Raw genomic sequence first — 27,822 nt, forward strand, 5'->3', positions numbered from 1 at the left:
AGCCAGCTGAGCCTGATGAGTCAAATGATTTGCACTCTAAGTTTAGTCAATAGGTCCCTTCCCAGAAATGAGACTGGACAATCAGGCAGGTACAAGAACTTGTGGGTAACTAAGTTTCCCTTTAATTGGCAGCTTCTTGCCTGTAAGAAGGGTTGGGTTCTGGTGTTTCCAGTGGCTCCCATGATAGTAGCTTTTCAGCCTGATGGGGGAGCCAGGGGCAGAGTTACGACTGAGTGTTCAGTGCCAGTATCTACCATAAATGTTATTGGTTGGTCCCCTACCTTGATGTTAACCAGGAGCTCCTGGGGGCCTGGAATCATGGAGTATGGTCAATCCTATTCTGATTCCATCATGGCTAGGAAGTCTGTCAGGGGCTCTGGGTGGAAAGTCTTGGGGGCTCCTGGTGAGCTTCAGATTGTTCTTCCTCAGTTTCCCTTCTGCTTGGGGCATTCATCCTTCCAATGTCCATCCTCTTTTCAGTAAGCATACTGGATTGGTCTAAGCCTGGGGCAGCCAATTTTTGCCCCCCCTCTTGGACTGGGTGGGACATCCGGTTTTCTAAAGGCAGAGGCCAACAGGGTTGCTTTCTGCTTTATCCGCTGGTCAGCTTCCTTCTTTCCTCTCAATCTCAGTTTATGAAGACTCAATTAGCAATCTCCAGGAGCTGGGTGGCGTTCATTCCAGCAAAGCCTTCCTGCTTTTGGAGTTTTCTATGCATGTCAGGAGCCAACTGGGCAACAAAGGCAACATTAATCATCCGGTGGCTTTTGGAGTTCTCCGGATTAAATGAAGTGTAGATCCAGTATGCTTTACAGAGCCTCTCGTAAAACTGCCCCAGTGGTTCATCTGTCTTCTGAATTATTTCTGTAGTTTTTGCCATATTTGTAGGTTTTTTTGCGCCGGCTTTCATTCCCTACAGGAAAAAAAAAACGATACTTACTGAGATGGGTGGAGACATCCTTAGTATTGAAATCCCAGTTAGGCTCTTCATTTGGAAAAGCAGTCTGGCCCAAGCCCAAGAATCCACCACATTGTTGGGGCATGCTCTTGTAGCCATTTCTTTACTGCCACAAAGACGCTGGTGTTCCTCTGTGTTAAGTAGGGTGAGGAGTAGTTACCAATAGTCATCTCAGGTGGGCTGATAGGTATGGAATATAGCCTCCAGGCGATCTATCATTGCCTGGGGCTGTTTTGAGTAAGAGGGAGTGTGATGTTTCCAATTAAGCCAATCGCTGGTGGTAAAGGGCTCATAGTAGAGTATTGTTTTGCCTTCCCTAATAGCCCCATCTGTGCCTATCTGGGGAGGCCCTTGGGTCTCCCAGAGGGGCATCTGAAGAATAAGATTGCCCTGGACTGCATTGGCTTGCCAGGTGATGGCAGGTGAGCCAGAATCTGGGCACAGAATTTGGGACAGCTGTCTGCCTCCATCCTGAACAGGTGGAGCTGACACTGGTCCCTCAGGCTGCTCTTCAGGCTCTGGGGAAACAGATGGGGGTGGGAATTCGGTCACTGGCTTGGCTGGGACATATCGGGGTGAAGTTGCCAATGGCTCCTCTTTGGGAGTGCCCTGCAAGATGGGAGCCACAGGTTCTTTTGGTCAGAGGTGGGCGCGGGTGCCATGACATGAGTGGCGAAAATAGTACATTGATTCTTCCTTCTTACATAGATTCATGCCCAGGGTGGAATGACTTAGGCTACCTGTAACCAGGAGTCAGCATGGGAGAACTGGTCAGAATGACCCGGGGTACCAGTAAACCACATTGTACATAGTCCACGCAGTGGGGAGATGTAACGTTTCCTCTGGTGGATATCCCACTTTAAAAGAAGGCCATTCAATCTCACAGAGGGCTCTCAACCTCTCCGGTTTCAATTTAACTCCATAGTCACCAGAGAAACCCTTTTTAAAATTAGTCAGCATACAATCCAGCCCAGTAGGCTTGGAAGACTTGAATTGAGGTTTTCCCATAGTATCCCAAATATCTCTGACCCATCCAGTTATCAAAAGCCTGCACTTCCCAGGAGGCTAGGAAGATTACTAGTTGAAGGAAGTAATGAATGAGGAGACTCTGGAGGGACGGCAGCTCCTGGGGCTGGGTCTCAGCCCAGAGGCTCAGAAGCCACACAGCCTCCCATGGGGGGCTGCTTAAAGGTTAAGCAGCATAGGCAACAAGTTTGTTAAATTTTTCAAGGAGGCCTCCACAAAGGACTGCAATCAGAAGAACCATAGAGGTCTCTCTCTGGGGTCCATCTTCTTGGCCTTCCAGTGATTGATACCCCGGTGCTGGAGAGGGGTATTCCTGTGGTAGGTGGCAGGTAGGATGGAGGAGGGTAAGGGAACAGGAGTCTGTTGAGCTAATCAATGAGGGAAGCTTGTCTAGGTAGAGAGTGATGCCTGCCCTATCCTTTCCCAAACAGAGTGGGCAGGTTTCATTCTGCAGTGGAAGTTTTTGTAGGAGAGTCAGGATGGGCTCTGGGAGGACGTTTTTCATCATACTCAAGAGGAACTCATGTCCTAGCTTTCAGGGACAGAAGTGATGACCTGACATTCACTACTCTGCCTGTCTACCTCTACAGGGAAAGCCCTCCCAATGTCCTCTCTGTCCCCCCTCCTATGAATGGTGTTGCAAACAGACAAAGGGGGAGTGCACCCCAGAGGGTGCACTCAGATGACTAGCTAGGCATCTGTCTGGCCATGTTCCGTGTGGGCTTTATGTAGTTTCTTGGCAAAAGCAATCAGATATAGAACCTCCACCAGACTGGACAAGTAGTGAGGGAAGGGGTCCCTCAGTGCCAATTCTGCTGTTTAGCCTTTATGGAACTACCATGGAAATGCAGTTAAACAGACTCAATCATGCCCCATAGCATGACAGCATGGGGCCACAAACACATTTGCTCATCATAAACATGTTTATTTAGAGGTTATACATTCCCTCCCCACACCAGCCAATTACCGGATGAGCCCTGACTGTCAGTTTTGCGACTGAAGGAGATTGTTCAGGTCTCCACTTCCACTCAAATTGAGTGGGTCTGACTGACTAGGGCTCTACAGATCTCCAGGGGCTTACCAGATTACCAGAGGTGACCATGGTTGATGCATCAGGGTCCATGAGTTGGTCCTTCTCTCCATTGGAGTCTGATGATCCAAGGACGCTCAACCTCAGGGTGGGCACCCTGGTTGACAGGTTGGCCTTGTCTTTACATATCGTAGTGCCCGTCCAGAGGGGAAAATGCCATAGGATCGGTGGCTCAAATGGACCAGTCTGATTTTGTTTCCTGGCCAATGCACCAAAATGTTGCAGAAAAATAGACACTTAGGAATGAAAAGCAGCACTTGAGAGAGAAAGGAGAACTATTTATTGTTCCAGTGGTCATGGAAGAGTTAACACTCTGAATCTCCAGCCCCAGTGGCTAGTTGGATACAGTCTTTTATGGGGGGGTGGGGGGAGTCTCAACAGGTAGGGGTATTTTATCAAGAAAAGGGGATGAGGATTTGCCCTAAAAAGGAAAGTGGCAGATTAGCAGGGAGTCTAACTTTTCAAGGTCTCAGGTTAGGTTTATCGCTCAAAAGAGAGGGATAGTGAGTTTGCAGAGAAATGGGAAGTTTCAGAAATTACCAGCCTTGGACTATTTGGTAGATCCGGACCTCCCTGTATCAATAGGGTTTCCAGAATTAAATTAGTTAATATGATGCTTAGAAAAAATGTTAAGCACTATGTCAGGCATAGCTGTTATGAAGGCATTTTAAAAGTTCATGAAAAAAATAGAATTTAAGGTTTTATTTTGTTGTCAATTTTTTAAAATCTCTTTTTCATAATATGCATTTTCCATGAACTTTTTGAAGACCCCCCCCATATTATTACTCCCATCATCATCATCATTATCATTCCATTTTGCTCTGAGTTTTTCTATCTGTAGACCCTTCACTTAGAGCTCTTTGCATCAAAGTTACTAAGTACACAGAATTTTGAGTCTAATGACCTCACATTTAAATTCTAGTACAGAGGTTGACTAGCTCTGTTACCTTGTACAAAGTAATGAACCTTTTCTAAGCTGAGCCATACTTTTTGTTTGTTTGTGTTTTCTCTCTTTTTTTTTTCTTTTTTTAGAGAGAGGTTTTCGCTATAGGGTGCGTGCGCTCGCCAGACAGACAGAGAGAGACATAGAGACAGAAAGCGAGAAATCACCCCCCAGGGGGGATGGTCACGCTGCAATCCCTTCTCCTCCATTCTCCTCTCAGGATCTTGGGCACACACGCACACGTGCCTGGCGTGGGTTTTAAGCCACTGGGTCCGGGACACGAACCGTGGTCAACAACATGAGAGTCCAGCGACATAGCCATTACGCTAACTGCTGGTTCCCTGTGTTTTCTCTTTAAAATGGAGCTTATGTTTCCCACCTTATTGTGAGGTCATACATGTAAAGTACTTAACACTGTGCCCTGTACTTACTAAGTATGTTGTAAATAACAACTGCTACTGTTTTTGAAAGAGTCCTTGAGATTAGCAGTCATTTATTCTTTGTATCTGAGTAAGAGGGAGAAGTGCTAAAAGTAACTAGAAGTAAGGAAGTAATGTAGATTAACATTAAAGAGAGCAAACAAAACTAGAGCAAGATAGATTCTTGCAGTGCTGCCCTTTGTTTCGCTATAGGGTGCGTGCGCTCGCCAGACAGACAGAGAGAGACATAGAGACAGAAAGCGAGAAATCACCCCCCAGGGGGGATGGTCACGCTGCAATCCCTTCTCCTCCATTCTCCTCTCAGGATCTTGGGCACACACGCACACGTGCCTGGCGTGGGTTTTAAGCCACTGGGTCCGGGACACGAACCGTGGTCAACAACATGAGAGTCCAGCGACATAGCCATTACGCTAACTGCTGGTTCCCTGTGTTTTCTCTTTAAAATGGAGCTTATGTTTCCCACCTTATTGTGAGGTCATACATGTAAAGTACTTAACACTGTGCCCTGTACTTACTAAGTATGTTGTAAATAACAACTGCTACTGTTTTTGAAAGAGTCCTTGAGATTAGCAGTCATTTATTCTTTGTATCTGAGTAAGAGGGAGAAGTGCTAAAAGTAACTAGAAGTAAGGAAGTAATGTAGATTAACATTAAAGAGAGCAAACAAAACTAGAGCAAGATAGATTCTTGCAGTGCTGCCCTTTGTGGAAATGACTACATCTCTGGCTGCATCTGTTGATTACTTGAAATATTAGGTTTGGGGATTCTCGAATGTAATTTTAATGTGTCACACATGAATCAAAAGAAGCTATAAGGCTAAGTTCTATAAATGGCATGATATACTGGTTTTTCTAGCTCCCAATGCCAATGCCTTAATTGCTGATTTAAATTGGGTGCCTGTTGATGGAGCATTTATGTGAATTTATGTGCATGTGTGCATGTACATGCATTTACACCTGAGAGGATTCTTGAACTTGAATCATGTGAAGATAACAAATAAATGTACTTCGAATTCCTGAACCCACACTCTGTCATAAGAATTATACGTGGTAGACTACCACTGCTTACATAGGGTCCTATAATTGATGCACAGTGGACTCATACCTATCCTCTTTTCTACCTTAGTAATGACCTTAGACCAATGTAACAGGGACTGGTGGCGGGGACAGGGGTCTCGAAGGGTGTGGACCAGATCAAACTGGGTCGCCATTGTCCCTTGTCCTTTTTGTCAGGATGCCTGCTTCTTACTTCATGGTCCTGGTATTTACTGGAAGTGACTTAGAAGTTTGCTTGTTAAATCCAAGCCTTGGTGAGCTGTGCTTCAATTCTTTATATCTAAAGCATAAGTCTTCTGCGCCTGCACATTCTTTCGCACCTGTATTATCTTATCCAACTGCACCTTTAAATTCCATTTACTGAAAGAAAAAAATCCATCCAGAGTAGCAATGAAATGCAATTGTTCAAATCCAACTCCTGATCTTACCCAAATCAGACACCTTCCTGCAATTCCTCGAGGCTACTGCTGCTAAATCACTCCAACACCATAATATGTAACTGATGTAAGAATTAAACAGCATGTATACATGTTTAAAAGAAAGTTTATTAATCTTTATTATGGTGTTATACAGAGTGAATGTTAACATTAGCCTGACCAGAATACTGTTTTTTTTTTTTTTGAGCGGTTTTCGCTATAGGGCGTGTGCGCTCACCAGACAGAGAGAGACATAGAGACAGAAAGCGAGAAATCACCCCCCCGGGGGGGGGATGGTCACACTGCAATCCGTTCTCCTGCATTCTCTTCTCGAGATCTTGGGCACGCACGCACACACGCCCAGCGTGAGTTTTAAGCCACCGGGTCTGAGACGCGAACCGCGGTCGACTACGTGGGAGTCCAGCGACATAGCCATTACGCTAACTGCTGGTTCCCTGACCAGAACACTTTTACCTATAGGAAGACCAACAGAGAAAAGTTAACTTATGCTCACAATGTGAGTTTATTCATTTGTAGTGAGAAATATGTTTACTTAGGTACTGTGTACTGATGTTCACTGACAGGTACATTCACTGCCATTTTGAAGTCATTTTATCGGTATTTTCTCACTTTTCCTTGAAAGTAAATAGGCACTGAGAAGCACAAAGTGCAGCTACTTTGCATAACGGGGAAACCTACCAAGAGGCAGAAAGACTCTGAGACTGGCAAGATAACTCAGAATAGGTCCAGTTGTTAATATAGGGAACACAAGAAAAGTCAGAATCCAGGGAAAATAGTAGATTTAATTTACTTTTTGTTTTGTCTTGTTTTAGTTTAACCATTAAATCTGAGCTTTGAATTTTGATGTACTTCATAAGAACAGACAATGTCTGGAAGAACTGAAATATCAAGCATATTATTTGAAACGTTAACTAGCCAAATAATTTTTTTAAAAAATCCTTGCCTATGCTATTTGGCATTTTGGACACCTTTCCTTATTTTACCTGAAGTAGTGGGCCACATTTCTAGTGGAAGTAGAGAAAAGGTTAAAGCTAAGTGATTTCCTGTAATCTTCATTCTTTCTTTCATTTCTCAACACTTCTGTCCAATTTCATGCAGCCGTGTGTAAGAGGGGACCTCTTGCCTTTGGAAATTTTAGTGGACTAACAAATGGGACCCAGCAGAGAGGGATCTTGAACCCCACAAACCCATTTTTTCATGTAGAGATTGATGTCCAGAGGTGAGAGAGACCTTAAAATTTCCCTTGTGACTCAGACTTATTTACTGTATGTCTGAAGGACTAAATAATGATAAAAAGTGTTTTTTTCTGGGATATTCTCATTTGTACTATTTGACCTGGAGCTATCTAGTCAGGAGTGGAGAGCAGGTAGTGTCAGAGTGATCTTCGCCATCTTGCAGAGTCATGGCTAAAGGTATCATGGGAGGATTAAGGAGATAAAAACTTAAACTCAGAACACACACACACACACACACACACACACACACACACACACACGAGTACGGACTGAGCTTCTTTAACCCAAACCCACAGTGCTCCAGAATTCAAACCTTCCTGAGTGTTGACAAGAGTCTACAAGTGAAAAATTCTGCATCTGACCTTATGTGATGAGGTGTAGTCAAAACACTAAGTATAAAAAGATTGTGTATCATTACTTTCAGGTTATGGGTATAAGATGTATATGAAACAGAAATGAATTGTCTGGCTTGGGTCCCATCCTCAAGATACCTCTTTATATATTATGGGAAAAACAGACAAACAAACAAACAAACAAGCAAAAACCACAAAGGACTTCTGGTCCCAAGCATTTTAGATAAGGGATATGAGCACGCATTCTGTCCACTCTTACCTACTGTTACAGCTGACCAAACACCCCTACAGTCCCTTGATTCCCAACACCTGCTTCCTCTTTCTTGACTTTCCAAATGTCTACTCAGAGGACGTTTCTCTACAGATATTCCACAGATGAGACTTGTCAGTGAGTATTTCAGAATCACCAAGGTAGAAGCACTGACAAATGGAAGGCAATAGCTGTGACTTCGTCTTGAATATCTAGGACCACTATCTAGGACTATCGAGTTCTGCCACATGGTGGGTACTTACGACCCATCACCCAGAAGACTGCACACCATTCTGTTAGGACACTTTTTCTTTTCAAGCCTGATTTTTTTTTTTTTTTTTGAGAGGTTTGTGCTATAGGGCACGTGCGCTCGCCAGGCAGACAGAGAGAGACAGAGAGATAGAAAGCAAGAAATCACCCCCCAGAGGGGATGGCCACGCCGCAATCCCTTCTCCTCCATTCTTCTCTCGGGATCTTGGGCACACACGCACATGTGCCCAGCATGAGTTTAAGCCACCGGGTCTGGGACTCAAACTGCAGTTGACTACATGGGAGTCCAGCGACATAGCCATTACGCTAACTGCTGGTCCCTCAAGCCTGATTTTTTAAACTTTATTTCATTTATCTTTAAAAGGTACTTTTGGAGACCAGCAGTTGGCATAATGGCTATGTCACGGGACTCCCATGTAGTCAACCACGGTTTGAGAACCAGACCTGGTGGCTTAAATTCTTGCCGGGCGTGTGTGCATGAGTGCCCAAGATTACAAGAGGAGAATGGAGGAGAAGGGTTGTGGCATGGTCATCCCCCCCCCCTCGGGGGGGATTTCTCGCTTTCTGTCTCTGTCTCTGTCTTTCTGGAGAGTGGATGGACCCTGTAGCAAAAAAAAGTCTCCAAAAAAAAAAAAAAAGGTACTTTTGAGTTCTAAGGGAGAAGGCAGAGATCTGTCATGCCCCTACTGACAAGCTATTGATCACAAAAGTGAAGAGACCTTTGATTAGCACTTTTGACAGTTTGTCTTTTTGGATTTAGAGTTTTGAGTTACCTTAAATCAAATTTATCTACTACCTATTGCCAGATTCTCCTACTGCACAAATAAATTTTCAATAGCTGTGTTTATCACAATTTTTATAGCAATTTTAATTTAGATGTTGTGTTTCTTTTGAAGCCTCTTAATGTTTGAACTAGAATAATGTTAATAGGGGCAGCCCCTGTCAGTTCAGTAAACAGAATTGTGCCTATACTTCCATTTATGAAATCTTCCAATTTATGAATTTCTGTTATGAATAAAAAAATAAACGGTAGGTCAAAATTAAAGTCAAGGCCAGTTAAATCCTAAATATGATCATTTGAACTTTTTTTATGCACTAACCAGTGAGGAAGATTCATTTCTCCATATTGCACTTTAAAAATATAACTTACTGAGCTGTGATGTTATAGCACCACGCACCACGTTCACGATGCTGGTTCCTGGAACACTTTTGGTTTTGTTTCTAATTTGGAAGTGTGTAGTAGAATTTCCTTTCCTTCATCAGCTTTTTCCATTTTGAGAATTGGTCCATTGTTTTGTTTAGGCAAAGACTATTTTATAAAAAGTTGGGTTGACTCTTTAGAGTTTAACAATTTCAAGCCTAGTTTATTTAGCTGCAGTCTATAAAGTGCAAAATATATACTGTGTCTTTTTTTGTACTTTCCATCCACTTTTCCTTGTATCTGTATTCTGGCTGATATGAAATCAGCGATGGAAGTATTCTTTAGTTATACTAACGGCGCTTCTAAGATGTCACAGATCATGAAGGTATATACATGTAAGTGTGATATCAAGACACACAAACTGGAATACAACTCTTCAGGTATATGCACTGACTTGGAGACAGTCAGATATTTATCTGTGAAACTATAGAAAAAACAGAATGTTTCAAAGTGTAGTCAGCTGCAGCAATTAAAAATCTCAGTAACAAACAGCCGCAAATGTCAGACTCGGAGTCAGGAGACCTAGCCTCTGGTCTGGAATGTGCCCTAAGCTGTCTGTTGGAGCTTGAGCAAGCCTCGGAAGGTTCTTGACACTTCTGAAATTGAGGAGCTGGGTTATGCCAATGAGCTCACATTAGTTTCTTTCAAATATTTGTAGTAATTTAGATCCTAAAACAGACCAGAGTGTCTTGTGACTGTATTCTTTTCACCACGTACTAGAAACCAGATTTCTTCCCTCCAAAACATACCAGAAACATCTTTTATGTTTACATCCTTAATTTGACTTTTTTTTTTTAAGTTTCTTTTTTTTTTTTTTTGGAGAGATTTTCACTGTAGGGCGTGTGCGCTCGCCAGACAGACAGAGAGAGACATAGAGACAGAAAGCGAGAAATCACCCCCCAGGGGGATGGTCACGCCGCAATCCCTTCTCCTCCATTCTCCTCTCGGGATCTTGGGCACGCACGCACACGCCCCCGGCGTGAGTTTTAAGCCACCGGGTCCGGGACACGAACCGCGGTCGACTATGTGGGAGTCCAGCGACATAGCCATTACACTAACTGCTGGTTCCCCTTAATTTGACTTTTAAAAGGTAGTGTAAAAAAGCAAACAAATCTTGAATAATGAATTAGTAGATATTTAACATTTGGGGACCTAGGAGGAGTTATTTGTTCATTTCTTTATGTTAGTTTTCCTTTTCATAACCCAAATGTAGCATTAATGCTTGGGTAGTGACTGGTGAATGTTCATTTTCATATCTTCCTTCTCTTTAAGGGACACTTTTTTAAAAAGTTATTTTCATTTTTATTATTATTTAAATTTGACCAGAGAAAGTGAGAAAAAAGTCCCTTAGTCCAAAACTTGAAATGCAGTTGGCCATGTGGGAATTCAGCACCTTAACCTCTGTGCCACCTGCCCGCCCCCAAAGGACATTTTTAAAAATATTTCAAGATCTGCCCTACTAAGGAGGAAATTTGATTTTTATGTAAGGTTAAGAAGAGCTTATCAAACATCAAGAATAGGAGAAAAAAATGAACAAGTAATGCTTTCTCTACTTGGGATAATTTCCTAGAAATATACAAGGTTTTATATCCTGGTAGTAACTTGGTGTTGCATCTGCTAAAATTTTAGGTTCGTGGCATCCTCTAAGATATTCTTAAATTCTGGAATTTTGGCATTAAAACCATCCCTCTAACTTTGCATTTTCTTGCAGAATATCTTAATCAGCAGAAGGAAATCAAGGAGTCCTCTGTATTCATATGTCAGAGGGTTCATCCTGGCTTTTGTCTGCCTCTTTGATTTAGGATGGGATGCTAGCATTTCTGATTATAGTAGCTCTGCTTTTCCAGTCTAGAGCAAGCTGTGGCATTGTTCCTTGTTTTCCTCAGCAAGCTGAAAGGTTTTTCAAGTCACACTTCAACTGCCAAGCACAAATCAGACCACTGACATTTCCGTGAATTTTGATTTGTGTCATGGTTGCAGGAGATACAGATCAATAGAAACTTTTATCCATTTAAGAATATCAATAAGAAGTCAACAGCATACTTTTTATAGAGAGTTGCCTTACATATATGAAATTATTGAAATTTTGGATTTATGCAAAAGCTAATTTATTGAATGCTTATTCACTTTACAAACTAACATAACACTAGGTTTTATTGTATGTTTGATATAGTCCTTATTTTAGAAACCCATTTACTATACAACAATATACATGTCTTAAAATTATTTTGTTCTTTATTTGATAAAAAATATTCAAAAATTGGGTTCACTGTTGATCCTCTCTACTCTATTTTCCCTTAAGCATATCACTGTTCGATGTTTCCAAGTTTATATCTATTGCATTTGAACCAAGGATAAAAATCACTTTTTTATGGAATGTGGCTATTGCTACATTTAACAGATCCTTGCAAAGGTCTCATTTGTGAAGTGTGCCATATTGCAGCTTGATCATCTTTCTGGCTACAACAATGTAAGATGATCTTATACCTTTTCCTCCCAAACCAGGAAAAGGCTACAGCTGAAATAATTAAAATCCATACGCTTAATGATCTGTGCCTTCTGCAAGGTGGTGCATTACTGTCTCTAACGATGTTTAATAGCTCATAACGTTCAATACACTTAATCATCAGTTCCTGACATTTGTAGCACTTTTGCATACTGAACATATCTCCATAGGGGGAAAACTGCATTGAAACAGATTTAGTTATTTACCTTGGTAGACAACACTGGCCCTGACCAGATAGGGGCACGCATTTGTCTATAGAGCTGTGGGAGCCACAGAAGTGGCTATGTCAAGGCCGTGTGGCTCCATCAGGGTTTTGTTGGGTGAGGATGTTTTGAGTGGCTGGTAACATGTGTCGTTAGTCTTACAGCACTGTGAAACTATGGCCAGAGCCTCTGATTGGGACTTAGGAGACTTAGGGTGCTGGCCCCAGAAGACCTCTGGCTATGCTGGTTGCTCTTCCATTGGGCTTCTGTGTCTTTTTTGTTTTTAAGAATTTTTTTAGGGTGTGCATGCTTGCCAGAGAGAGACAGAGAGAGGAAAGTGAGGAATCACCCCTGGGGGGCAGGGGGATGGCCATATGGCCATCCCTTCTCTTCCATTCGCTTCTTAAGATATTGGGAATGCACACACATGCCCCCTGCATGATTTTCAAGCCACTAGGCCTGGGACTCAAACAGCAGTTGGCAATATGGGAGCCCAGCACCTTAACCACCATGCCAAATGCTGGCCACAAGGGCTTCTGTGTCTTAATACATGAGGTGTGAGATGCTGAACAATGCATGAGGAGATCCTACTGGAGTTGAATCAGAAATTCTCCACTTTCAGGACCAGCAGTTAGTGTTATGGCTATGTTACTGGACTCCCATGTAGTTGACCATGGTTCGTGTCCTGAACCCGGTGGCTTAAAACTCACACTGGGTGCGTGTGTGTGCGTGCCCAAGATCCCAAGAGGAGAATGGAGGAGAAGGGATTGTGGCATGGCCATCCCCCCTGGGGGGTGATTTCTCGCTTTCTGTTTCTCTTCTCCCTCTGTCTGACAAGCGCATGTGCCCTATAGCAAAAACCTCTCCAAAAAAAAAAAAGAAGAAGAAAGATATTCTCTAGTTTCACAGTCACTTCATAGACATTGGTTCCATCATACTTTTGTCATTTTGCATCTAATTTCTTATTTTCTCAGAGATGTTAATAAAACCAAGAATAAAGAGACCCCTGAGTGCACTACCCTTGGTAGTAAAACAAACAAGCAGTTCCTCATTCTGTAATATGGTTTTGATGTGATTTGTATGGTAGGTGTTTTTGTTTTGGTTCTTGGTTTTAAAGCAGTTTTTGATTAGCTGATTAAGCTTCTTCTGAATTCCTTGTATTTAGGCCAAAGATTATCTTGTTTTTGATAAAGGACCTGAATTTGTCCAAGTTGTGCTATATATTCACACATCGGTTCTTGCAGTATCAGTGGGAGGTAGTTTGTTTTATTTTTATTTATTTATTTTTTTAGAGAGAAAGATTTTTGGGTTTTTTTGGAGAGGTTTTTGCTATAGGGTGCATGCGCTCGCCAGACAGACAGAGAGAGACAGAGAAACAGAAAACGAGAAATCACCCCCCAGAGGGGATGGCCACACTGCAATCCCTTCTCCTCCATTCTCCTCCCGGGATCTTGGGCACGCACGCACATGCACCCTGTGTGAGTTTAAGCCATCGGGTCTGGGATGTGCACCACGGACGTGGGAGTCCAGCTACCTAGCCATTACGTTAACTGCTGGTCCTGAGAAAGATTTTTGTTATCAGGCATGTGTGCTCGCTGGAGAGACAGAGAGAGAAAGAGAGACAGAAAGTGAGAATTGGTTCGCAGAGATGGCCACCTACCCCTTTTCTTCCATTCTTCTCTTGGGTTTTGGGCACTCACACACATGCATCTGGCATGAGTTTCAAGCTGCTTGTTCTGGGGCTCAAACCGTAGTCAATCATGTGGGTACCCAGTGACGTAGCCATTATGCTATCGGCTGGTCCCTGGAGGTAGCTTCTCTTAATGCAGATTTTGCTTGAACAAATATAGGATTATATCATCCTGGGATCTCAGAGAAATATTCTGATGGTCATTGTTGACCTGTTTTCCAATTATGGATTTTGAGTCATAACCCCTCTGGGGTGAAATGTGTCCATTGCTCTTTCCCGTTCTTGATTGTTTCTCATAAAATGTTAAGACGTTCCCTCTTACTACCAAATTCCCAAGTGAAAAAAAAACAAAGGAGAAACAAAGGAGTGTCTACTCTCATTAGTACCTGCCTTTAAAAAATGTTTTTCCTCAGGAGCAGCAGTTAGCATATTGGCTATGTCACTGAACTGCCATGTATTCGACTGTGGTTTGAGTTTGGGATCCGGTGGCTTAAACTCATGCCAGGCGCGTGTGTGTGTGCATGCCCAAGATCCCGACAGGAGAACAGAGGAGAAAGGATTGCAGTGTGGCCATTCCCCCTGGGGGGTGATTTCTCGCTTTCTGTCTCTCTCTCTTTCCGGTGAGCGCACACACCTTATAGCAAGAACCTCTCTAAAATAATAGTAAGTAAGTAAATAAATAAATATATAAATAAATAAATGAATAAAAATGTTCTACCTCCCTTCTGGCTTCAAACTCAGGAATTCAACTTTAAGTTCAAGTTAAAAAAAAAGTTAAAAAGGAGGAAAATACTCCACTGACTATTTCATTGTGAAGTTCATGGTGGTTAGGATTTCATTTGCCTTTTCTCCCTACTTCAGTATCAATTTACTATGGTTCAAAATGTGAAGTGCCCAGTAAGCCTGCCTTCCCTGTGCCTGACTCTTATTGAGGAAATGCACTTGGTCCAGTGTGGGCTTGATACAGGTACAATTCTTTGAGCAGAACTGGGCACATCGTGAGTTCTTAAAAAGACACCTGTTCACGGGGACCAGTAGGTGGTATGGTGGTTAAGGCACGGGACACTCCTTCATGGCTGACCGCCATTCAAGTCCTGGACCTGGTGGCTTGCTTTCTCACTTTCTCTTTCTCTCTAATTCTCTATTTTCTCTGCGTGTGTCTCTCTATGGCCAAACTAAAATAAATGAATAAATAAATAAAATAAAATAAATAGTTCTTGTTTTTTTTTTTTTTTAAAAAAGGGGGGGGACCTATACTTATTATCAGAAGAGAGCCACATGTTAAAATAGGAAGGGCAAAAAGGTATCACTTAATAGAACCCTGAAAAGGAAGGAGTCTTGAGTCATTCTGTGGTACGCACAGACTTCTGGATCCATCCCAACAGACGATTTTCCTGCGTTTGCTAGTGCAGGCACTTCAGAGGTCCTTGGCTGAATCAACACCTGTTTCTCTCGTTCTTTCCCTCCTTCAGCCAACTCTGGATGATTCTCATCAAAGGAGCTCACTTACGGCTCCAAAAATGGAGCCACGAGGCACGGCATAATCCATCAGATCTGTGGTGGCCTTGTACCTTCTGTTAGCGTTCTCTAAATGGGCTATTCCTTTAACATTTCTGTTTACTTTCTCTCAAGTGAAGATAACTATATTCCCATCACGCTTTGAAAATTAGATAATCACAGCAGTAAATACCTCTTAAGAATCAGCATTGCTTCATGAAATCTCCAAAATAATGAAAATGATGTAATGTTCACAACTGGATACTGTCTACTCAATTACCATTTTGAAACTCCGTAATATTTTTTCCTGCACTGACTCAGGAAGCATGTAGTTCAGTAGAGAGGTCAGTTGACTAGCAGAACTGACCACAGCTGAGGGAACCTGAGTTCCGGTCTTAAACCTTACTATCTTGCTTTCTTCTCTAAAATCACACTGTAGTTTCTGCATTATTTTACAGGATCCACTTTCCCAAATCCTTTAGGATTTGTATGTTCAGGAAGACATGAGTCAAAAAGTTTTGTTTTGTTTAGTTTTTTTTTTTTTTTTTTTTTTTTTTTTGCCAAAGAGTGTGCGTGCTCACCCAAGAGAGACAGAGAAAAAGTGAAAACTCATCCCTCAGGGGTGATAGCCATACTGCAGTTCCTTCTGTTCCGTTCTCCTCTCAGGATTTGGGGCACTCATGCATGTATGCCCAAAATGATTTTCAATCCATGGATCTGGTATTCATATTGCAGTTGGCCATGTGAGAACCCAGTACCTTAACCACCACGCCACCTGCTGGCCCTCGAGTCAAAAACATCTTAAGGCGAGCATAGATGATCTTGAAGAGATGATAAACTGTAGCTGAGAGAACTGGAAAATTTTGGGTGTTCTCTTCTCTAGAAATTCTGTAAAATTGATGGAAATATCAAGCACATTAACTATTGATATATGTCAGATAGTTTATGTAATTAGATAAGGTAATTTATATAACTAGATAAAGGAAAATATACAGTTGTAGATATTACATGTGAAAACTATTGGTTGGGCCAGCCAGGTGGTGTGGTGGTTAAGGCAGCTGGATCCCACATTGCTGACTGCTTGGTTCGAGTCCTAGACCTAATGGCTTGAAAAACATACTAGGCACGTGTTTGTGCATGCTCAAAGTCTTGAAAGAGAATGGAGAAAAAAGGATTGCAGTGTGGTCATCAATCCTGGGAATGAGAGGATGATTTCTTACTTTTCCTCTCTCTTTGTCTCTTTTTAGTGAACACATGTGTCTTCTAGCAACTTATTATTATTTTTTTTAAAGAAAACTACTGTTTAAAAATACAAGCATAAGGCTAGTTGGTGGCATGGTGGCTAAGTTGGCCGGATCCCCCATGACTGACTATATGGTTCAAATCCCATATTATGAACTCATATTTTGAAAAACATGCTGGGCATGTATATGTGTGTATGCCCAAAATTCCAAAAGGAAGGAACCATGGAGAAGAAATTGTAACATGCTCATTCTCCATAGTGGGGGGCGGGGTGGTGCTTTCTCTCTCTTGTTTCCCACACACTTCCTACTCCAGGGAATGCATAATTATAATTATATATTGACTGGGCCCTGCTGAGTTTTCTTGCAGGTTTATAAGCCATGTTGGCCAGTCCAGCACACATCAACCCCTATTTCATAATTGGAGCCCAGATAGAAATTGTGCTGGGATCTGCCAGGTTGATGCACAGCAGACTAGCCTCTCAGGCCACAGCAGCTCCACCTCGTCCAGAATGCAGTGGTGGGTTTCCCAAACCTGTGATTTCTCATATATATAAATACAAGTATATAGAGGCATAGAGAATGTTCTACAGGATAGATCATCATATGTTCCCTGGTGGTTCTTGGTTATTGGAACTGTGGATGCTTTTTATGGTTCCTTTTCATTGTATTGTTCAAATCTCCTAAGCACCATGTATTTATTTTACAATAACAATTTTGACAATGTAAACAACCACACAAGGTATGGGATGGACGTTGACGTTTCTCTCCGCGCGTCGCTCTCACCTCTGGTGATTTCCCCTGCATTTGCTCTGTGGCTTAACTTAATTAGTCTCATTCTCACTGGAGTTTCAGCTTTTGTCATTTGATTCCAGGGGACAAGTCCAGTACTTGGTGTTGCCAAAAAAGAACAAAGGAAACACAAATTTAATCCCCCTTTGCATCTGAGACCATAAGGAGTTCTGAGTTTGATATTCCATCACCCCCATACACCCTGTCTGCACCTCACTTTTCACCATCACCTTTTCCTTGTTTTTCACTGTTTCCCAGTAGTTCCTCTGCCACGCACTTAGATGCTCACTCTGTATGTGGTCTCCATTAAAGGGTGAGCCTCACGGTGGCTATTCTGTTTGGGTTCAAGATGTGCTTCCTCTGTGACTCTCCACGCCTCTGGCTCTGTCCCTCATGTGTTCTCAGAATTTTCTGTTTGCTAACCCAGGCCTGTAATTCCACATTTAAATCCATACTGTCTCAAGGTTATACATGTGTCTATTCCAGCGTCTCCAGAATAGAATAGGAACTGGAACGAGCACAATTCGAAAGCCAAACTCCATTTTGTTTGTTTATTTGTTTTTGCTATATTCTGCCTTAAAATAGTATGTTTTGGGGACAGATATTTCTTGCTCCTGAATTATTGTGGGGCTAGCCCCATGGTGAAGTGGTTAAGCATTGTGTATTGGGAACCAGATCACACATGGCTGACCCTGGTTGGAATCCTGGCCCTGGTAGCTAGAAAAATATGCTGGATACGTGCATGTGCCCCAAATCCTGATAGGTTGGAGACATGGAGTAATAAGGATTATGCCGAGACTTATGTCAATGGGGCTGCTTTCTTTCTCTGCTGCTCTGGTGAGTATATGTGCACTGTGGAAATATATATATATATATATATATATAACAGGGAATTATTTTGTACACAATAAGTAGATTCAACTGAAAAATACTCTAGGCCTGTGACGAGGAGTTTACAAACTATATATTCTTGACATGTGGGGAAAATTGCAGTGATAGTGGTAGTAGTGGTATTAATAATAATGATGATTAAGCCCCCATTGTGAGGAAAGCCTCACGTTAGGTGCTTTGAATGCACCATCTCTAATTTTAATTCAAACGATGGTCTGTTAGGCAGTTATCTTTTTCTCCCTGTTTTGCCGTGGAGGGTCTGACACACAACGCTTGAATAAACACTAAGCTCGTGGCTAGAGCAGTAATTGGAGTAGAGTCAACCCAAGTCTTTGAGACTTTAAAGGTTTATCCTTTTTTAATTCCATGAGTTCATATATGCACAGCATTTAGAGCAATACCTATATAATTAGCCTTTATGTAGAAGCACTGCATACATATTAATTATGATTTCCCCATGGTCACTTATTTGGTGATGGTATTTCTTTTTCTTTCCAGCAGGTGGTAGTGGCTTGAGGAGATCAAGGATCTCCTAGAAATGCTGCTCTGAATTAGGTCTATCATCATGTACAAGAGATTGAAGGCAAGATATGTATAAAAGAAACAAGCAGGTCTTTATTGCCCGCTCTTCACTGCTCCATTCTCTCCTACACATGCCTGCTATTTCTTAGCTAAATATTTCAGTTCTGTAGGAAAACTAGTTCCCTGGGAAGATGGCTAATTTTATCCTGATAAACTCATTTACCATTTTGTAACATAGATTTCCATTTTATGTCCGTAATCCTAAAACTACAGGGATATCAGACATTTTAAAGCTAGAGCTGATTTTAGATTGCCTTTTGCTCAAAATCTTTAACAACGTGAAATCATTTGTATGGGCTTAAAATGAGCTTTTAGTTTTAATTTGAGTGGAATGAAATCATCCTCTATTTATCTTAGAATAATATCAGAATTTAGTGTGAGTTTCCCATTTGCAGACTCACATTTCCTAATGTAGGTCTCTCTCCTTCTCTCTGTCTCCCTCTCTCTGTGGCTCTTGTGCACCAGGGTACCTGCTGTGGGCCTCAGATTGCTTAGCTCAGTCTAAGAGGCGTTCACTGTCATGTGCCACCTACTGGCTTTGAAGCAGTATTACTGACCAGAGGGTCAGCAGCTGGATGAAATGCCTTCCTACTCACCTGCTGTATGAAATCGGAACTTGAAGATCAATTTGAGTCATCACGGTTGCTCGCATAATGCATGGGACTCTAACTGTTGTTGTTGTTGGGGGCGGGGGGCGGTGACTGGACTTTCCTCTTGGGCCCTCTGCTCTGGAAATAATCCTATGTGAGTGGTTTACTCTTACCCAAGCTAGGGCTCATACCAATTTAACTGTAGAATTTGAGACCAGCCATGTAGGTCTCTGGGTTGGGTGCCTTATAAATTTCCCCTTTCCTTCCATAAGTGGATCCATTCCGATAGCAGCCATCATTGCACCTCGTACAGATTGATCTAGCTTTCCCTGTGATGTCCCTCTGAACACGCCATTGGATTTGCCTTAGCGTATCATGGTCTTTCGAGCTGCACTATACGGAGTGGAAAGAACGTTTCTTCTCCCCATTATGCAGATGTTTGCCAGTGACTTTTGATTTGGTTATATATATATATATAACAGGGAATTATTTTGTACACAATAAGTAGATTCAACTGAAAAATACTCTAGGCCTGTGACGAGGAGTTTACAAACTATATATTCTTGACATGTGGGGAAAATTGCAGTGATAGTGGTAGTAGTGGTATTAATAATAATGATGATTAAGCCCCCATTGTGAGGAAAGCCTCACGTTAGGTGCTTTGAATGCACCATCTCTAATTTTAATTCAAACGATGGTCTGTTAGGCAGTTATCTTTTTCTCCCTGTTTTGCCGTGGAGGGTCTGACACACAACGCTTGAATAAACACTAAGCTCGTGGCTAGAGCAGTAATTGGAGTAGAGTCAACCCAAGTCTTTGAGACTTTAAAGGTTTATCCTTTTTTAATTCCATGAGTTCATATATGCACAGCATTTAGAGCAATACCTATATAATTAGCCTTTATGTAGAAGCACTGCATACATATTAATTATGATTTCCCCATGGTCACTTATTTGGTGATGGTATTTCTTTTTCTTTCCAGCAGGTGGTAGTGGCTTTTTTTTTTTTTTGTTTTTGTTGCTTGAGGAGATCAAGGATCTCCTAGAAATGCTGCTCTGAATTAGGTCTATCATCATGTACAAGAGATTGAAGGCAAGATATGTATAAAAGAAACAAGCAGGTCTTTATTGCCCGCTCTTCACTGCTCCATTCTCTCCTACACATGCCTGCTATTTCTTAGCTAAATATTTCAGTTCTGTAGGAAAACTAGTTCCCTGGGAAGATGGCTAATTTTATCCTGATAAACTCATTTACCATTTTGTAACATAGATTTCCATTTTATGTCCGTAATCCTAAAACTACAGGGATATCAGACATTTTAAAGCTAGAGCTGATTTTAGATTGCCTTTTGCTCAAAATCTTTAACAACGTGAAATCATTTGTATGGGCTTAAAATGAGCTTTTAGTTTTAATTTGAGTGGAATGAAATCATCCTCTATTTATCTTAGAATAATATCAGAATTTAGTGTGAGTTTCCCATTTGCAGACTCACATTTCCTAATGTAGGTCTCTCTCCTTCTCTCTGTCTCCCTCTCTCTGTGGCTCTTGTGCACCAGGGTACCTGCTGTGGGCCTCAGATTGCTTAGCTCAGTCTAAGAGGCGTTCACTGTCATGTGCCACCTACTGGCTTTGAAGCAGTATTACTGACCAGAGGGTCAGCAGCTGGATGAAATGCCTTCCTACTCACCTGCTGTATGAAATCGGAACTTGAAGATCAATTTGAGTCATCACGGTTGCTCGCATAATGCATGGGACTCTAACTGTTGTTGTTGTTGGGGGCGGGGGGCGGTGACTGGACTTTCCTCTTGGGCCCTCTGCTCTGGAAATAATCCTATGTGAGTGGTTTACTCTTACCCAAGCTAGGGCTCATACCAATTTAACTGTAGAATTTGAGACCAGCCATGTAGGTCTCTGGGTTGGGTGCCTTATAAATTTCCCCTTTCCTTCCATAAGTGGATCCATTCCGATAGCAGCCATCATTGCACCTCGTACAGATTGATCTAGCTTTCCCTGTGATGTCCCTCTGAACACGCCATTGGATTTGCCTTAGCGTATCATGGTCTTTCGAGCTGCACTATACGGAGTGGAAAGAACGTTTCTTCTCCCCATTATGCAGATGTTTGCCAGTGACTTTTGATTTGGTGGTGGGAGTGTGAAGGAGGAGATTCATGTAAATGCGTGGCAGGGATGGGGCACTTGGATTGAACATGTACCTCCTGACTGCAGCCCTACCTTACACTCTATTTAGACCTCTGGGGCCATCCATCTTGAAAATCCACTGTTGTGCCAGGATAGTAATGAATGTTTAAGTGTCTCTCATGTTGTCATTGTATATCAAGCTATTTGCTTATGCCTAGTCATAAAGACTAAGCTGGTTAGCAATAAAATATGGTTATCGTAGATGGTGCCTCTTTAAAAAAAAAATAACCCAACAGCACAATGTATTTCCATGCACACCCACATTCCCCAAGTAGGAAAAAGTATCAGTGTGAAGGTTTGAATAACTGTAACACTCACTGAAATAATTACGTTTACATTATATTCTGAGCTATCTGTAAAACAACAAAAGGTTCTTTTGTCCTCACAGTCCCTGTATCTTAGGACAGATTATAGGATATATAGACTTGCAATGCTCTCACTGGCTTTATTTAAAGGAGTTAGATTTTGCTTAATAAGTTAGAAGTACTCATTAAAAAATTTTAAAAAAGAATGGTTTTATTGTGAATGAAATAAGTCTGTCATCTTAACTGTACCCTTCATTGAAACTTTTTTTGGCTTGTTTTTAGGCTTTCGCTGTAGGGCACATGCACTCGCTAGAGACAGAGAAAGAAAGTGAGAAATCACCCCTCAGAGGAAATGGTCATGCTGCAATTTCTTCTCCTCCATTCTCCGCTAGGGATTTGGGGCACACATGTACCTCGTGTGATTTTTCAAGCTGCCAGGTCCGGGACTCAAACCATGGTCAGCCATGTGGAAGTCCAGTATTGTAACTACTATGCCACCTGCTGGCCTCCCTTTATTGAACCTTTTATACCTCTCTGTACACTCTGCTATGTGAAGCCCCACTCTGCTCTCTCCCAGTCTTCCCTACTCCTGCTGACAAGGTGTTAGTCTCATCCTAGAGAGTTATCTCCGTTTGTGCCCCACTCCTAGGTCTCTGTGCAGGTGTGTACCTGACCCTCACATCCTGCCAGTGTTCATGATCAGCTCCATTTTCTCTCTAGTCTCCATGTCTAATTGATCTCCAAATATGTTGTGTTGTTTTTGTTGTTGCTGTTACTAAAATTCTACTTACTTTCTGTGTTGTTGGTGAATCAAGGACTAGCTACCATTAACATTTAGATGTCTTGTGCCTTCTACAACACAAAGCACTGTTAGCATTGCCTTATCAATGATCAGATGGTAAACTAAGTTCCAGCAGGATGTCCACATCTAGGTTGTTCAAGTGATCGGAAACTCTTACTTGTTTGGTTTAGCTTTTTTTAAGAGAAATTTTTGTTATAGGGCACATGTACTTGCTGGAGAAACAGAGAGGTAGAGAGACAGTAAGAAATCACCCCCAAGGGGGGATGGCCATGCCCCACTCCCTTCTCCTCTTAGGATCTTGGACACACGTGCTCACGTGCCTGGTGTGAGTTTTAAACTGCTGGGTCTGGGACTTGAACCACAGTTGACTACATGGGAGTCCAGTGACTAACCATTATGCTATCTGCTGGCCCCTGCTTTAGCTTTTAATTCTTTGTTATATCTCCAAATGCAAAAGAGCTGAGAGGCCCCTGTAATCCCCAAAAAAGAAATGAACAGCAAGCGGTCTCTAATATTTTAGAATAGTGACAGGTGAGTGTCTTGACCACATAACTCTGTAGCCATCAGAACAGTGGACTTTCCCCTGCTGGGTTTTCTTACAGATCTGCTAGCCATGTCAGCTGTCTAGCACACCAACCCCTAGTTCATAATTGGAGCCCAGAAAACTCTACCCTGGGTTCTGTCGGATGGTTGTATGACAGACCAGCCCCTGCAGCAGCAGCTACGCCCTGTCCAGGACGCAGCGGTGGGTGGCTAGCTCTGTGGTTTCTCTCGTACAGATCTCATTACTACTCCCTTCCCCTCTCTGTCCAGCTGCTATCCCTGATCCAGGCTCTCCCTGCTGCTCTCAGACAAGGAGAGCATTTGCTCTGTTAACGGGTGTCTGTGCCCCAGCCGTGTCCCTTCCAGTTTATTTTGTATAATGTGGCTAAAATAATCCTCCCAAAATAAGCATCTATTCCTGTCACTTCCCTTCCTGCTGCCGTCCTGCTGAGGATACAGTCGAAAGCTCTTGCAGAGGCGTTCCAGGTGTGGCCACCTCTCCCAGCCCCTTCCTCATGTGTCTGTCCTCCACACAAGGGCAGGCCCCCACACTCAGCCAGGCTCCAGATTTTAGACTCACACAGTACCCTTGCTGCCCACTGTGTCTTCCTGGCAGCGCTGCCTAGTGCTTCACACCCCAGCAAAGTGGAGAGGTCTCCCCTCTTTCCCCATCTCACACCAAGTGATCCATGGTCTGCGCTCTTAGCCAGGCCTCTGTGGTGTCCGTGTCGTCCCTCCCCTTTCTGTACCCTCGAGTAGTTGCCTAGCAAATCTCATTGGTTCCAAGGGAAATTAAAGGAGGAGAGGAGTACATCCGTGCAGGGCAAATCCATCCCGTCCTTTGGACAAGTCAAATTGAGCATATTCCACACTGATGCTATAAACATGTCACACTTCAGCAAGGATGAGCACCGTGTTCCTGCACGCACCAGCCCACACGCCCTGCTGTGCATGACCTGGAAGGCTCTCTGCCGCCTGGGGGTGGCAGAAGTACCATCTGGTCATGCGAGTTTTGTGACAAGAGCAATGATCATCTATGCTGAGAACTTTGGGACCTCCGGCCTCTGAGTTCCCCGTCCACCCACCTGCTTCTCCGTGTTTGTCTTCCAGGTGAGACGATGCGGATCGCCTCCTCTGAGTTTGCTGATGACCCGTGCTCGTCGGTGAAGCGTGGCACCATGGTGCGGGCGGCCAGGGCTTTGCTCTCAGCCGTCACGCGCTTGCTCATTTTGGCGGACATGGCGGATGTCATGAGACTGTTATCTCACCTGAAAATTGTACGTATGTAGAAACTACTAGAACTTTGTTTTGTGTCGGTGTTAATGTTGACCGTGTATCTTACAGCTCTGCCCTCTACTGGAGACGCTTTACACTTTACCAGATCGTCAGTTACTGGTCCATGTGGGACACCACCCAGATTTTTCTAATACTACAATTATATGTCATACTATGCATATTTTAAAAGTTACATAAGCCTCATTAGAATTGTTTTTCTTCCCTCAAACACAGAGTTGGGATCCCTCCTTACTTGCTCGGGTACATGCAATGCGTTCTTTTGGGCCATGGAGGCTGGGCTTGGTGCATTTGCCTTTGCCGGGCCTTCACGTTCAAAGCACATAGTATACATGCTAACTCAGGGTGTGTGCCTCACTGGCAAGACAGAGAGAGGCAGAGACATAGAAGGTGAGAACTGACCCCCCAGGGGAGAAGGCCACGCCACAATCCCTTCTCCTCCATTCTCCTCTTGGGATCTTGGACATGCACGAACATGCACCCAGCATGAATTTAAGCCACCAGGTCTAGGATTTGAACCATGGTGTTCTACATGGGAGTCCAGCGACATAGCCATTATGCCACCTGCTGGTCCCAGTGAAGGCCAGTTCTTATGCGTAGTTATCCAGACTACCACCCAAGCCCACCTTAGGATGGCTCGCTGGTTGCCCGTACTGTATTACCTGCTCCTACCTCTATCTTCTGCAGATGTACAGACTTGGAGCCTATCTTAGTCTGGCAATGAAGAGGTACCCGGCAAACCATGGAACTCCACTCTAGTACCTGGCTTATCATGCTTTCTTTTAACTCTTGTTTCCTAATGCATTGGAGCCCTGTCCTGGTCACAGATTTTTACTGGAACAGGGATCAAGGGAACCTCTGTAGCCCTTGACAGCTAGTGGCTAATGATATCTAGTCAAAACAAGGATGGTTCAACCGTTTCAATGAAGTTGATGTAACTTAATTGTTAGAATATGGCCTCTGTGCAGGAGTCCTTATTCCATGCCCTTGGCAGAAGATGGTTCCTGGACAATTGTCCTCATCCCCAGACTGATCTCAGGGTCCTCAGATGGTGGGATATGAACCAGGTGCTTCCTATTTGGGAAACCAACCATTTGCCGGCTTAGCTCCCCCAGCCTGGGCATGCCTGACTTGGCATGCTCCCAACAGCCAACCCTCAAGGTCTTCTTTTGTCAGTGAAATGACACCAGTGATGACGAGGGAGAAAGTGAGTCAGAAGGTGAGTAAAGAGAGCTTGTTCTCATCTCTCCTTGTAGCACAGACATTTTTTTAGTAGCCAAGAGCATCAAGACATTTCCTAAATTTTAATTCTCTGTCAAAAAATCTTGGCCAGGTCCTTTGGTCCAAGCTGGTTTCAATAAATGAGCCAAGACTTCGGAGTTATGTTTATACCCAACTGCCATCCTCTGAAAGGCCTCCATTTCCAACATCTCCAGCCTGAGCTCCTTGGCTGTAAATCATAAAGCAAGCTCTTTATAATTTATATACAGGTCCCTGAGGATCCAAGGGAGAACCTCGGACGGGCGTTTGTTCTTAGCCCCTTTTCAGAGAATGGGCCCTCAGATGCCAGGAGAGTCTGTGGATCTGGTGAGCACTTGGAGGAGAGGTTTGAGTGACCCAGAGGGTGTAGCAGTGCAAGCAGCCGTTTGCCACTGGAGTCAGACTAACGGTTTCATCTCGGCTCAGTGTGCAGTTGCTGGCTGTGTCGTAACTATCAGTAACCTCCTTCTGTCTGACACCTCAGCTATGAAAATGGGACTGGGCAACACAGCCTTCAGGGCTGTGGTGAGGCTCACAAGGGGGAAACCTAGGAAGTACCTTATCAAAGAGCATGGCACTGGAGTGGGTGCTGTCAGTGCAGCTCAGTGGTTATTGTACGCTCACTGGACCTGCTTACAGGCTGCCGGCTGTCTCACTCCTCCAGCCCCAGCTCTGTTTCAGGCATCGTAAGGCCACGGATAACTTCAGTTCTCAAGTATGTGAAAGGGAAGGTTTGCTATCTTCCCCTCACAGACTGTTTAGTCTTCAAAGGCACCATTTTAGGAAAAGTCTTTCCCCCAGTGGACAACCTTCTTTTACCCCAGGATGGGAAGAGTAGGACAGAACCTAAAGAAGTTCATTTTACACCCTCCACGTCACCGTTCTGAGTGATCCCCTGGCTGGCGACTGTTGGGCAGTGATGGCCGACTAACTTCCCCACCTGGGAGGGTGCTTGTGCAGGAGCCGGTCATGCCCGGCATGCATCAATGGTGGCCTGAGGTCCTGCTTCTCTGCCTGGCTGTTTGACCAGTGCTGTCGGCTGAGCCTGTCATAATGTGGAGTCAACGGTGTTCTATTCTTCACAAGCAGATTAAGGGGAGTTTAGAAATAAATAAATAAACGAAAAGCAAAAGGATACAGCACAAAATCATGGAAAGGTCAACCTGGCAATATTAAGTAGTCCTGTCAGGCTGTCAGTAGTAAAATTAAAAACGATTGTAGACTAAATAACACATTTGTTCTACTTAGAGTGCGGCCTCTGTTGGGAGCAGCAGTGGTAGCATGGTGCCCTCTTGTGGATAACTTGAGGAACTGCGACCTCTCCACCGCTGAACTACTCAGGCCGCAGCCTGTGTCACACTTTGGATTCGAGATCAGTCAGGGTTTCATTTCGTGGGGTTATTGCTTCATGCTCTAAAACAGTAGGCCGGTAATTCATTACAAATAAATGCAGCATATAATTCTACTTAGTAGTCTGTTAGTTCTCTTCCATGGAAGTGCATCCGTTTGTAGATCATAAAGTGTTATCTGTAAGCAGAAAGAGAGAAAGCGAGAAAGCAAGAAAAAGCAAGAAAGCAAGCCGCCAGGTCTGGGACTCGAAGTGTTGTCAGCCATGCGGAAGTCCAGAGCCTTAACCCCCACAACACCTGCTGGCCCCTTTGTTTCCTTTTTTTAAACTGAAGATGAAGAACATATCAAATATCTTCGCATATTCTGATGGAGCAATTTATAAACTATCATCCCTACCGTCCCCAGGGTCTTTTATAGGTCTTTTACAGTAAACAGTGAATTGCTTTACCGTACAGATGATGAGACAGAGATGAGGAAAGGAGTGACGAATGCTTTCTAATAACAATGAAATAAAGCCTCCTGTTGAAGTAGCAACTCGATTTCCTGTTGTTCAGATGGAGTGAGGCCTGCAGCTACCTGCTGGTAACTGCTATGCTACTATCCTACCCTTAAGCAGCTCTGCATGAAGTTGTGCTTTGTATCTATTAGACTATATGCCGAATGTTCGCTGGTGTTCTTTCCAGATAATGACTTTTCTCATCTCTGAGTAACTGACGGAAATTAGCTTATCAGAAACTTCTATTTGTGTTTTTCCTTCAGTAGTTCACCAAGGAGATGAAAGGTAGTCTATTTATTTTCCTAGGAAATACCCACTCTCACC

General features: G+C 43.2%; 1 protein-coding gene across 1 annotated transcript in view; it reads left to right on the top strand.

Annotated features, from left to right (window-relative positions):
• The window catches only part of LOC114006288 (catenin alpha-2-like), a gene marked incomplete at its 3' end in the record, with an annotated part of 514,130 nt that overhangs the window by 415,479 nt on the left and 70,829 nt on the right, over window positions 1–27,822 (top strand). The window contains exon 4 of the mRNA XM_027768560.1: window positions 24,210–24,376. Within this exon, the coding sequence (XP_027624361.1) occupies window positions 24,210–24,376 (167 nt within the window). The remainder of the gene's footprint in view (window positions 1–24,209; window positions 24,377–27,822) is intronic.

This window comes from Tupaia chinensis, unplaced genomic scaffold (assembly GCF_000334495.1).
Source record: "Tupaia chinensis unplaced genomic scaffold, TupChi_1.0 Scaffold146837_1, whole genome shotgun sequence".
Taxonomy (NCBI): Eukaryota; Metazoa; Chordata; class Mammalia; order Scandentia; family Tupaiidae; genus Tupaia; species Tupaia belangeri.